Source organism: Canis lupus, chromosome 8 (genome assembly GCF_011100685.1).
Source record: "Canis lupus familiaris isolate Mischka breed German Shepherd chromosome 8, alternate assembly UU_Cfam_GSD_1.0, whole genome shotgun sequence".
Taxonomy (NCBI): Eukaryota; Metazoa; Chordata; class Mammalia; order Carnivora; family Canidae; genus Canis; species Canis lupus.
The window spans coordinates 53,999,243-54,012,283 of NC_049229.1; the positions used below are offsets into that span (position 1 = coordinate 53,999,243).

Here is a 13,041-nt window from a genome sequence, read left to right on the forward strand (position 1 = left end):
AAAATATTAAAAAAGAAAGGAAAAAAGAAAAGTATGACAATCTCAAGTGTAAACATGGAAGTGGTGACACAATATCTCTTATATGTGGCTGATAGAGTAAACTAGAACCATCTTAGAAAATAGGTTGGTATTATCTGATCGAGTTGAGGATAAACAGCCTACAGTCTAGCAAGTCCCTTCTGACTCTTATACAAGAAAACCACTAGCTCTTGGTCACCAGGTGTTTAGAATGCTCACAGGTGGGCAGCCTGGGTGGCTCAGCAGTTTAGTGCCACCTTCAGCCCAGGGTGTGATCCTGGAGTCCCAAGATTGAGTCCCACAGGCTCCCTGCATGAAGCCTGCTTCTCCCTCTGCCTGTATCTCTGCCTCTCTCTGTCTCTGTGTCTCTCATGAATAAATAAAATCTTAAAAAAAAAAAAAAGAATGCTCACAGGAAAAAAAGGGGGGGTGGGAGGGATGCTCATAGAAACATGTTCTTAAATGCCAAAAAGTAGAAACAAGGCAAATATCCAACAGTAATACAATGGATAAATGACCTCCAATCACTTCCCACCTTCTCCAAGCTACCACCTTGACTCAAGACACTGCTGTATGACCCAGACTAACGCCATCTCAGATAAATCTGTGGACATATCTGCCTGATGACCTGAAGCCTTCTTAAGCACAGCCCCAACCCCCAACATTCTTTCCCGTCTAACCTCACCCTTGAGGCAAAACGTCCCCAATCAGCACAGGAGAAATGACTGTGACACACAGCTACTCTCAAACATTCCCTCTGGGGTGGTCCTACCCACATTATTCCCTAACCTCTTAGGGCTACAAAAGGAGGTCTTATGGGAAGTGAGGTCACAGAGATCTACACCTGCAGTTGCCCAAGATATGCTTCTGTTTCTAAATTCCTTTAATAAACCATTTCCTGTCAAGGTGGACCTGTTGGCCTTTCTCTCGGGCCTTAGGGCTCCTTTGGCCTTTGGAGGTCATTTTTGCATAGCCCTTTCATGGAACAACCATTCCTTCTGGATGGTTACAAAGGCTTCCCACTGGGTCACCCTGTTTCCCCAAGTGTCCTGCTCCTCCCAGTCTGTTCTCAACAGAGCAGCCATACAGCTTTCACACAATTACCCGCTCAAATCAAAGTCAGACCTTACCATGTCTGTGCTCAAAACCCTCCAATGGCTTCCCACCATCCAGAGTATGAGCCAAGGTCCTACCTGTGCCCTCCAAGCACCTACATGGTTCAAGTCCTCATGACCTAAGGCCTCATCCCCTTCCCTTCTCCCCATGTCACTCCACTCCAGTCACATACCACCAACACAGACACTGCAGCCCCTCAGAGGCTTGCCATTTGCAGTTCCTTTCATCTGGACAACTCCTTCCCCAATTTCTGCAAGGAGCACTCCTCACTTCCCTCATGCTTTCACTCAAAAGTTAACACTCAGAGACTCACTCCCGATCTTATGTAAAACTTCACATCTTCCCTCACTCCATTCTTTCTTTTCCTCATGTTTCTCTCCTTCCTAACCAAACCACACTAACACACTATATCTACAGTTTTATTGTGTTTCTGGTATGGCTTCTCCAGTAGAAAGTATGCTCCATGGGGCCAGAATATTCGACTGTATCCCAGGTGCCCTGAACAATGACTACCACAAAGCACCATTGGTTAAATGAATAATAAAGTGACAAGCTGTCACCTAAAACAATTAATACAACAAACACAATATTTTTCTTTATTCTTTGAGATCTTAAATAGACTAAAATTTAAATATTTATATGCATTGATGCCATATCCTTTATTTAACTTTGATGTCTAATCACTAGGGCTATATGATTTTTCCAATGCTGTAAACATGCTCATCCATTAATATAAAATAGATCTAATTCCATTCTTCGTTTGTGGCTACCTGCTTGCTCACAGTTGGCAATACCAAGCGGCTGTCTCGGGACCGGTTCAGAGGAAGCCCCAGAAAGCTTCACTAGCAACAGACTGCCCAACCGTTAGGTAATCTCAGCGTGGGGAGAGCAGGGACTATGGCCAATTTTCTCATAATTGCATTCCCAGCACCTAAGTATTTTTTGCATGAATGAACTAGTTAATTAATGCATGCTTGGCAGTTTATTGTGTTTTGTGTCCTGTGCTGAGGGTAAGATAGGTCACAAGGACCCCCCTGGATGAGCTAGCACATTCTGGAAGAGGAAAATATTAGGGTTCTGATAAAAATGCTTTAAAGTCCCTTTTAGATAACTGAAAGAAATCATTTTCAAGAGATCCTCTCCCCTGCCCAGATGGCATAATGGTAGCTTCAAATATGACAAAAATATAAGACAATTTTAATTGTGCTTTTTTTAAGACAGCTCCCGGCAGGGAGAGAAATATGTATGTTTGTATATGTATCATAATTCTATGTTATGCATATATTACTTATACATGTATATGTAAGCACATGTTATACACATATACTATGTGTGTATATTATGTGCATATGTGTATCTCTGTGCTATGCATATGCACGTTTGTGTGTGCACACTGTGTGTATAATAATGGGAAATCAAAATTGATGATAGCTGTTAAGCAAAGGGCATGATGGGGCAGAGGCTAGGCTAGTTTCTTTGCCTATTTTTTGGAAAAAAAAAAAAAAAAGCCATTTCACTGAGGATGCCATGCCTCAAGTTCTCCCTAACAGCTCATCTTTCACTCATTCATTCATTATTCATTCATTAATCCAACAAATACTAAGTGAGTATCTACTAAGTTCCATGCTCCACATTCTGGGCAGAAAATAAATGAGACAGACAACATCTCTCTCTTCTAGTGGGGAAGAGAGACTATAAGCAAACAAATATATAACCGTAATTGCAGGTCAAAACATGGGCTATAAAGACATTTAATGCAGGAAAAAGCTAGGGGGTTGGGGCAGGTAGAAATGATGCTTGAGCAGAGCTCTGAGTAAACATGTAGAGGAAGAGTTAGGGGCCAAGGAAACAGCAAGAGCAGAAATGGACTTGTCAGGAACAGCAGGAGATAGTGATGGGAGCAGAGTGGTGCCCAGTGGACAGGGGCAGAGGGCATCAGGCCCCAAGGAAGAAGGGCTTTGTTAGAATCCTTCCCCCAGTACATCAGCGGCTGAGATGGATTCCGGAAAGGTCATTAATTACTCTTAAAAGCAGAGAACAATTCAAGGTATTAAAAGAAAATAAAACCTCCTCTGTTGAACAGGGAAATACATATGCATGCCAAATGCAATGCGCCTTGCTACATATTCACCAAATGGTTGGACTCTTATTCCACTCCCACCCACCAATTCACCCTCAGTTGCCAGAATAAAAAGTATCATAGAAAGTAACCACTGGGCTAGCCTTCTTCAGGATTAAGTCTCTCAGCTGTCACCCCTGCCTCCCTCTTAAATGGCTGACATCATCTCTGGTCTTCCCCCAAACAAGTGGCTCTTTCTCTGGTCCCAGATAATGAGCTTCTCCAGATACAATGGGAAGGCCTTAGCCCAAGCTTTTGGGGAAGACATTTGAAGCACAAGGGAATATTAGTGTTTTGCTTGGGCTGTGGAACAAATGTTCCGGAAATGAAAATTTTTTTGTTTGTAATTATGCATATCCTGCAGCATCTGCATAATGGGTCAAATTCAGCCTTGGCCTTGCTGCAAAACTGCCATCCATGTCTGTGGAGGAAGGTCAGCACATAACACCATGAGTGAACAGGAAGCTTCATGCTGAAAATAGTGCCATAATTTTTTTTTTTTTAATTTTGGAAATGAACTTTCCTCTTTCAAGTCAATTTATCTGCATGTATTTGCAAACATATTCTAAGCACACACATATACTTGTAAAATGCACATATATGGAATCAGCCTTTGCCTTGAGAGGATCTTTATAAAGATTTTAGGGGTGGGGGTGAATGGGTGATGGGCACTGAGGGGGGCACTTGACGGGATGAGCACTGGGTGTTATTCTGTATGTTGGCAAATTGAACACCAATAAAAAATAAATGTATTATTTAAAAAAAGATTTTAGGTGATATATAAGCTGACTGCTACATTCTTCCTGTTACATGGTGGAATTTTAAAACAGAGGAGACAAAAATACTAAATTAGGAAAACTTTTTGCCACCAGGGAAACTCAGAAACACTACTGACTGCTAAGAGATCCAATGTGAATAAAATACCACCTGGGATTAGGCTCATTTTCAAACATTTTTATTTTATTTTATTTTATTTTATTTTATTTTATTTTATTTTATTTTATTTTATTTTATTTTATTTTATTTTATTTTATTTTATTTTATTATTTATTCATGATAGACACAGAGAGAGAGAGAGGCAGAGACACAGGCAGAGGAAGAAGCAGGCTCCATGCAGGGAGCCAGATGTGGGACTTGATCCTGGGTCTCCAGGATCAGGCTCTGGGCTGAAGGCGGCACTAAACCGCTGAGCCACCTGGGCTGCCCTCAAAAATACTTCTTAACAATATAAAGATCCAATTTTGATTTGAAAAGATTCACCAGAAGTTTAGTAGGTTTTTTTTCCCTTTGCTTGTTTCAATACTTTAGATCTGCTGGGTTCTGCTGCTGTTCTAAAGGTTTAGCAGAATATCTATGCATTAAGGTTTGAGGTTCAGCAAACACGTTTTCAGTTAAATTTTTTGACATTTTTCACTGGGTAACCCAGTTTAATCACACGGCATTTTCAGACCAAGATGGGAACAGTATTCTTGTGGCTACTTTAAGTCTTAAATTTGAGTATTTGGCAGTTAAGATTCTAATAAAAATCTTTTTAAAGAGAATATTTATCAACATAGTCTGAGCCAAAGTGTTCTTGTTAAATCAAAGAGATACAAATTTCACATTTGGTCTCCACCAAATTTCAGAGGTTTTAATGGAGGAAATAATATTTACAAAGAGGGCATGATTTTATCTGCTCCTCATTCCTAGCATCCTCAGGTCCAAATAATTGACGCCAGCCATTGTTCTTCTAAGTGTGGTTACAAAAAGACTTTGTCACTCCATTGACTGATTTTATTCATATTTTTCTGAGAGAGATGATGTGTCTCCTTTTCTCCAGACCAACCACAATGGCACTTACTCAAAATCCAAAACAAAGTTGCTGCCCTGATGGATTTAAAACATTTCTGGAGTAGTCTTCCCCTTCAGCTGTTGCTCCTTGTTATCCAATCAACCTGGGTATGCTTCAGTGCAAGATAAAATAAGTAGCCAGGTCACCAAGGTAGGGGGTAACGACTTCCTGGCTTATTTAAGTTCCCCAGTGTAGCTTCTGATGATTAGATGCTATAAAAATAAGAGATTTACTACAAATGACAGTCTCTTTGAGTCCCTTACTCAACTGTGCCTCCAGCCTCCTTGCATTTTAATTTGGGCAAGTAGTACAACGCCATTCCAGGCTAAAATCCAACACTCCCTTGGTTTTATTTGTAGGTGGCACAGCTTAAAAAATAAATTCTTTTGATTATTTGGTTGGTTGGTTTTTTTTTTTCTTCTTTTGCTCTTCATCTGCCAGAAAAACTGTGAACAGTGCAGGAATGGGACCCGGGGGGATGGAAAAGGAGTATCCCAGAAAACAGTTTTCCACCTAACTACTCCACGTGTGTGCACACATCTGCTATCTTTCCCAGCTTCTCCCTGCACGCCTAGATGTGAAGGTATGGAATAGCTGGCCATGGAAGGTTCCACTGTCTGCTTCCAGAAATCCAGATGAGGAATAGCATTAATCCATCCCATTTTCCCTCTTTTTTTTAGGTCAAGATCATGATCGTCTCATCAAAAAATATTCACAAAGAAGCTGCATGGGACAGGGCTGAAGGGGTTCAAAATAGGTCTCCCCAAAACCACCTTGGCATGGGGACTATTTTGAGCTGAAGGCAACGGAGATCCTGCAGGCTGGAGAGAAACTACTGTCCCTCCTTTAACTACCTAGTTAGAGTCTAACTGGAGTATCTTTCCCAGAATAAGGGTTATTACCAGATAAATTTTATCTGAGTGACCCATCTGCATGGCAGGGCAAACATCCAAACATCTGCTCTTCTTACTGTCCTGGGAACTGCCCTCCTCTCCTTTGAAGCCTCAGGCCCCTATCCCACTCCTTAGCTCAGGATGGCACATACACCTCATTTTACCAGCCTATGAACCTTTTTTATACATGGGGTTCCCAAAGTACAAAATTATATTTTCTTTTCTCCTATGAATCTGTCTCATGTCAACTGAAGTCTTAGACCAGCCAGAAGAAATTTTGGAGGGTAGAGGAAACTTCCCTTCCCCCAAGTCTAAAATAGATATTTTCCTCTTTCTCCTGACATAGAGATGTCTGACTAGAAAGTGCTAGGCACGTAACAGAAGCAAACAGGACACGGGAATAGAATAGGAAGAAACAAAGAAACTGCAACTACATTATAGGAACGAGAATCGGTTTGTTCTGGTGATACTGACATGGCTAGAAAGACAGCAGAAGCCATGAACAGTTTCTACAGATTTTCCTTATTTCTGGCTGAACTTCGCCACCTACATGCATTGAGACACACCGATATATTTCACAGCTCACCAACAGATTCCTGATTTCAGCACATTTAAATACAGCACATCAAGTATCTCCCTTGCCCCAATTATTTTTTTAAAGGTTTGTTTATTTATTTGTTTGTTTATGAGAGACAGAGAGAGAGAGAGAGAGAGAGAGAGAGGCAGAGACACAGGCAGAGGGAGAAGCAGGCTCCAAGCAGGGAGCCTGATGTGGGACTCAATCCCGGGACTCCAGGATCACTCCCTGGGCCGAAGGCAGGCGCTTAACCGCTGAGCCACCCAGGGAACCTCCCTTGCTCCAATTCTAATTCATTCATGGGCTGTCCATTAGAAAAAGTTTACTTAATACACACAGGGTGAAGCTGTAGCCCAAAAGAGGTCCAGAGTCTTCTTGCTAGAAATTAATAAACTAAGAGAAGCATTTTTTAGAGTGGACGAATGAGACATTGATGGACAAATCATTTCTATATTGTCAGATTAGACTAAAAACTAAAAAGAATCAGATGACCACTCATTTCGTAGAACTAGCCATCCAGCCAACACACAGATTTCTCCAAGTGGACACCACTGATCTAGGGCACTACTGAACAAAAGCTCTGAGGAAGACCACAACCAAATGATAAATAACAAGGGAAAATGATGTTTAAATATGAAGAAATATAGGAACGCCTGGGTGGCTCAGTCAGTTAAGTGTTTGACTTTGGTTCAGGTCATGATCTCAGTGTCCTGAGATTGAGCCCTGTGTTGGGCTCCACACTCAGTGGGGAGTCGGCTTGCCCCTCTCCCTCTCCTTTTGCCGCTCCTCTAGCTCGTGCTCTCTCTTTCTCTATCAAATAAATAAAATCTTTTAAAATATAATATAAAATCTTTTAAAAATATGAAAGAGTATAGGACCTTAGAATGATTATCTTGGATTATCTTGGTGAGCCCAATGTAATCACAAGGTCCTTAAAAGTGGAAGAGGTAGGCAGAAATCAGAGGGAGCTGTGATTACAGAAGAAAGGCAGAGAGATGCAACAATGTTGGCTTTAGAGACAGAGGAAGGGGACATGTGCCACGGAATGTGGGCAGCATCCAAAAGCTAGAAAGGGCAAGGAAAACAGATTCTTCCCTAGAGCCTTCTGGAAGGAATGCAGCCTTGCCAACACTCTGAATTAGCCCAGTGACACCAAGTCCAATACATGGACTTTCGAACTACAGACTTTTGAACTGTAAGAAAATAAAGTTATGCTGTTTAAACCATTAAGTTTGTGGTAATTTGTTATGCAGGACATAGGGAACTAAGATGGTCACAAAAGTGATCCAGTCAGCATTGGCATGCTTTGGTACACAACAGAATCAGCAGCCAGGTGAGCAGGGTGGGGACGAACAATTCTCTGGCTTTGTTAAGCTCCCCAGGGTAGCTTCTGGCTATTTAAGTGCCACAATATAAGAGAATTATCATTAAGGACAGTCCCCACTCTTGAAAATTTAGATCTAACGGGTCTGGGACACAAGAATATCCATGTTTACCTAGTGACTCTAGAAATTGATGGTGGTCCACGTTCTGAAAGACATTCATTTCTGCTCATAAGGAGCTTATAATTTAGGTGCTGAGCAAACATAATTCCAATACCTAATAGATAATAAATATGCATACTTCCAAAGACAGGTCAACATCCAGGCACAAGTACAGAAGGCTAGAAATGGTCCAGAACACATAAATCCTTCTATATGCTTGAATAACAAACCCTAGTTGTAGAATTAAGCCAGATGAGATCTCCACCAGCTCTCCTGTAGGGCCGCCACCAAAGGGTTCTGGTAAAAGTAGAATCCTGGCAACCCTGTAGATCTCTCCTGGAAAAGCACCCCTGGTGAGCACAGACCTAAGCCAAAACCCTTCTCAACCTCCCACCTGTCTCACCTGTTTCCTTCTGAGACGGTGATGTGCTAGCCCAGGGGGTGTCGTCTTCAAACTGAACCCAGTTGCTGATGGCTGAGGCCAGGTCAGGTGGGGGCTGCTCAGGGCTCCCAGGAGGGGAGGTTGCTTCAGAAATGAGGCCCAGCTTTTCGGAGGAGTCATCCTGCTCTGAGTGGGAAAGCTCCTGGGAGCCTCCATCCGCCACATGGTTCTCCCCGGAGGAGCTCTCAGACTGGTCTGAATAGGATGACAGTGCTGGGAGATGCTCTTCGGTGCCCCCTGAAACAGATACCGGACACCACCATCAATGATGTGAGGAAGCCCACTCTTCAAAACTGTCTCATGAAGGAAAATCCAAGGATAGGTAAGGGGTGACCACAAGACGTACCATTCTGGTGAGTGCAGAAACACTCACGCCCACCTGTCTCTACGCTGACGGAGTGTTTTCCTAACATTGTATATACGAAGGATAACCTCAGCATGCCTACAAACAGCACCCAGGCAGGCTGAGACTGGAAGCCTTATTCACTATTATCCTAGCATCTACTCCACTGATAGGCGGTCACAAAAATGCTTAGAGGAGAAAAGCAAAAGGCAACAGGGACTGATGGAGACTTTGGCTGAACAGGAGAGCTTCTGTCTGGACTAAATACATTCACATTCAAATTCACACTTCAAACTCCATGCAGTCCAAACTATACATGTCTGTGGACTGCCAGGTGCAAACTCTGTACTGACGATCCAGCTGAATGAGGCCCAGAGGCTCTTCCCCTACCTTTCTAGCACTTTATTGGTCCTAGGATACTTAACAGCCTTCAAAAAAAATTTTTTTTAAATAATTATATTCTAATTGTGGCGGTGGTTACACAAATCGATTAAAGTTTCACCACTGCATGCCAAAAGAGGTCAATTTTATTATATGAAAACTTTTTAAAAATAAAGGTACTAACATAAAACTTTTTTCTGCCATCATTAGCCAAACAAACTAGTCTACCTGCACGTAACCAAACGCTTTAGACTAGCACTGCCCAACAGAAATAAAAGCTGAACCACATATGTAATTTTAATTTTTTTAGTAGCCAGATTAAGAAAAAAGTAAAAGAGGTGAATTATTTTTAGTAATATAAATTTCAACTCAGCATGTTGAAAAGTTGTAATTCTAACATATAATTAATATAAAAGTTACTAATGAATTATCTTACTTTCACTAGGTCTTTGAAATTCGATGTATTTTATACTTAAAACACATCTCAATTCAGACTAGCTGCATTTCAAGGACTCAATAGCCACATGGCCACCATACTGGACAGCTCACCTGTCAACTCACACTTTCCAGGTGCTGTAAATGAAGCTGAGCAGTGCTAGCTGCAGTGGAGCAGGTTCACCTGACAAGGCTCTGCAAATATCTCCTGTCCCCTACCTTGACCTTCATCCCTGAGCAGCAGGTCCCTAGAAGTCAATTTAGCCAGCTTCACCATAATCATGGATGGCAATTAACTGAGTTCTTTCCATGTGCCAGGCACTGTTCTAAGCACTTTACATATATTAATTCATTTAATCCTCACAGCCCTCCTGAGAAAGGTACTGTAATTACCCCTACTACACAGATAAGCTACTTCACAGAGAGGTTAAATAAACCATCTACCCAAGGGCACATCACTTAGCTGTGACAGAGCCAGCATCCAAGCCCAAGCAATCTGGCTCTAGCACCTGTCACGCTTCACAACTATGCTTTAAAAACTGAGGAAATCCAAATTGCTGCTGGGAGTAACACCCTATAAGGTTGAGTAGGACCCTATAAGGTTGAGTATGACGTACTTTGTAAATACAAAGTTTATGCTCCTTGGAAGAAAGCACCAATACTTTTGGTATTTCCAGGCCCTCTTGTTTGGGACTCTAAGTTTCCTAAAATACTTACCCCAGGCTTCAAAAGTGGAAAAATCTGCACTTGAGGAAAGTGACAAACTGGCTCTTTTTTACGTATTAAGATCCCACCCAAAGAATGATCAAGTAGAAGTCATTATAAACAGTTGTGGCTCTTTGCTGCACTTCTTACCCTCAGATGGGACAGGAAAGAGTGGCTCCTCATTGAAGGAGACCCACTCTGACTGGTGGGTAGCGATCACATGGTCCAAGGTCGTCATGCTAGGAAGGCACTGGTCATCTTCACACCGACAGTCTCAGGCAGACCCCAGAGTAATGTCTGGGGTGGAGGTATGGTGGCGCAGTGGACTTCGGGCCTCGGCTCTATTATAAGGGTCTTGCAGAGGGCAGACTTAGAACATAGATTAGCTCCTCTTGCCTTTGGCTAATCTGCCAAGCAGAAATCTGTGTAAAAAAATAATAAAAATGAAAAAGGACAACTATCACATTATCTCCAATCCACACAGGTCCAGGGTTTTCAACACTGCCCACGAGGAGGTCTGGGTGTTTTCAACTTGTATTACTCGTCTCTGCCCTGTCTTGTTGCCGCTTCTTATACAGAAATATCTGCCTTTAGCATCAAGATCTCTGCATATGACTTCATATCAGACTTGTAAATAATCACGCAAATTTTAGTAATCAGATTCCCAAATTTCCCCAATTATTATATTTTGGAAATACTTTCATTTATAATATAAGGCTATTGTTGCAAAACAAAAAACTTTTCAAAGTACTTTCACTCTCTTTTACTAGATGGTAAAATAAAAGCATGTTCTTTCCTCTTAAATCATAGCACTTTTTGCCTTAGGCAGGTAGCTCTTTGCAAGCTTGATTTAAATCCCTGGCAGAAACCCAACTATCTCCAGATGGTACCTCCAAGCATGGTTTACCAATCAAGAGAAATAGAAATGGAATCATCTTGTTCATTTGGAGTAAAGGGGAAGGGAATATTTGCTTTATAAAATGTGAGTCAAAAAAACACGTTTTCAATCTAGGCCAATTTGAATTAGTACATAAAAGTCTAGCCTTTACTCACATTACAATTATGTTCTATGTATATAGAAAGATACTTAATAGACTCATAATTCTGTTTGTACTATTAATGTCCATTTACAGTTTGAACCTAGCTCTTGGTCTTATGATAAATTAATAAAATCTGAATCAATTAAAAATTAATGTTTCCACAAAAGAGCTACTATTTGCCCTGAATAATATCAGTTCTTATTAATGGAATACTTACAATATTCATTTTGGTCTAGAATAATTTAACCCATATCCTTCTGACTGGTGCATAATAAAATAAAATGTTGAGGAAATTTTAGTATAGGTTATCACCTGCTATAAATAATCTATGCTGGGGTTAATCAGAATAGAAATATTTAATAGTTTTTGTCTTTTTTGGTTGTTAAAACAGTTCCCCTGTATAATACTGCCTAAAAATAACTGCTTTCATACATTTATAATTTTTAGAAACATATTTTAAAAATATTTCTTAAAATATTTTATTTATTTGAGAGAGAGAGAGAGTGAATAAGAGGGAGAGGGAGAGAGAATCTGAAGTAGACTCCTCACTAAGCATGGCCCAACTCAGGGTTTAATTCCACAACTGTGAGATCATGGCTTGAGTTGAAACCAAGAGTTGGACATTTAATCAACTGAGCCACCAAGGCACCCCCAGAAACATATTTTCATACCATACTTCATTTGATTTGATAGCCATTTTAGTTAAGTAAGGCAGATATAACTATAATCTTTCACAGATGAAGAAATTTGGGGTGAGAGGAGTGATTTATCCATCACCTTCATTGTTTTGAGACCCTTGTTTGATGCCCTAAGATGTTTCCTCCTGGCTTATAACTGGAAGAATTCACACATTCCAGGATAGTGACAAATAGGACTCTTCTTCCTCCATGATTAAGACCTTATCCACAGAATCATCAACTAGAGGCCATAACATCAGGTGTGTTAGATGCACCAAGCTAAGAAGTGATCAATACAACCCTAAAACCTAGGTCTTCTAGTGCCAAAACACTCTGATCTTTGGAACACAGACACACACAAACACACACACACAAAAACAAAACAAAACAAACCACTAGAATATATGCAAACTCCCCCAACTAAAGTACTTTACAAACACCAATTACAACAGAACCATAATGAAACAATCTGCGAAATTCCCCATGTGGAAATCTGCCAGGATACTCCAGCTGTGCAGAGAATGGAAAGCCTGGAAATCTCTCTTCCAAGTCCGTCTCCTAAGATTCTTACCAACCATAGGACCAGACGTATGCAAACAGCCTGGAGAATACAGTGCTCCAAAACCAGACCTCATCAGAGAACCACACAGAGCTCAAAGACCCTAAAGCTGACTCCAGCGGACTTCTCCCTTCAAGCTGTTCTCAAGTCCCATCAAACATCAAGGTCGCTCAGTGTGCTGGTGGCTGCAGGCCAAGATAAGACAGCAGAATAGTAGAGTCAGGCTCCTCCTCTCCCTACAACAGCAGCATGTAAGCCAAGTCCAGCAACAACAAAAAGCCACAACACAAGTCCATGTGCTGACACATGAAGCGTCATAGCTCAATGGGAAAAACATCCTCCTGACCCCGTGATGATGAATCCAGCAAAATTCACAGATGAGTGTGGGTGGGGGAGGGGACGAGAGGAGAAGGAAAAGGGT

At 41.3% G+C, this 13,041-nt stretch overlaps 1 protein-coding gene across 3 annotated transcripts in view; it reads right to left on the reverse strand.

Annotated features, from left to right (window-relative positions):
* STON2 (stonin 2) overlaps positions 1–13,041 on the reverse strand; it is a 144,876-nt gene that overhangs the window by 100,595 nt on the left and 31,240 nt on the right. For all 3 annotated transcript variants that reach the window (XM_038545481.1, XM_038545482.1, XM_038545480.1), the window contains 2 exons: positions 10,495–10,766; positions 8,442–8,717 (listed from right to left, as the gene is read on the reverse strand). In XM_038545481.1, coding sequence (XP_038401409.1) covers positions 8,442–8,717; positions 10,495–10,582 — 364 coding nt within the window. In that variant the 5' untranslated portion in view covers positions 10,583–10,766. The remainder of the gene's footprint in view (positions 1–8,441; positions 8,718–10,494; positions 10,767–13,041) is intronic.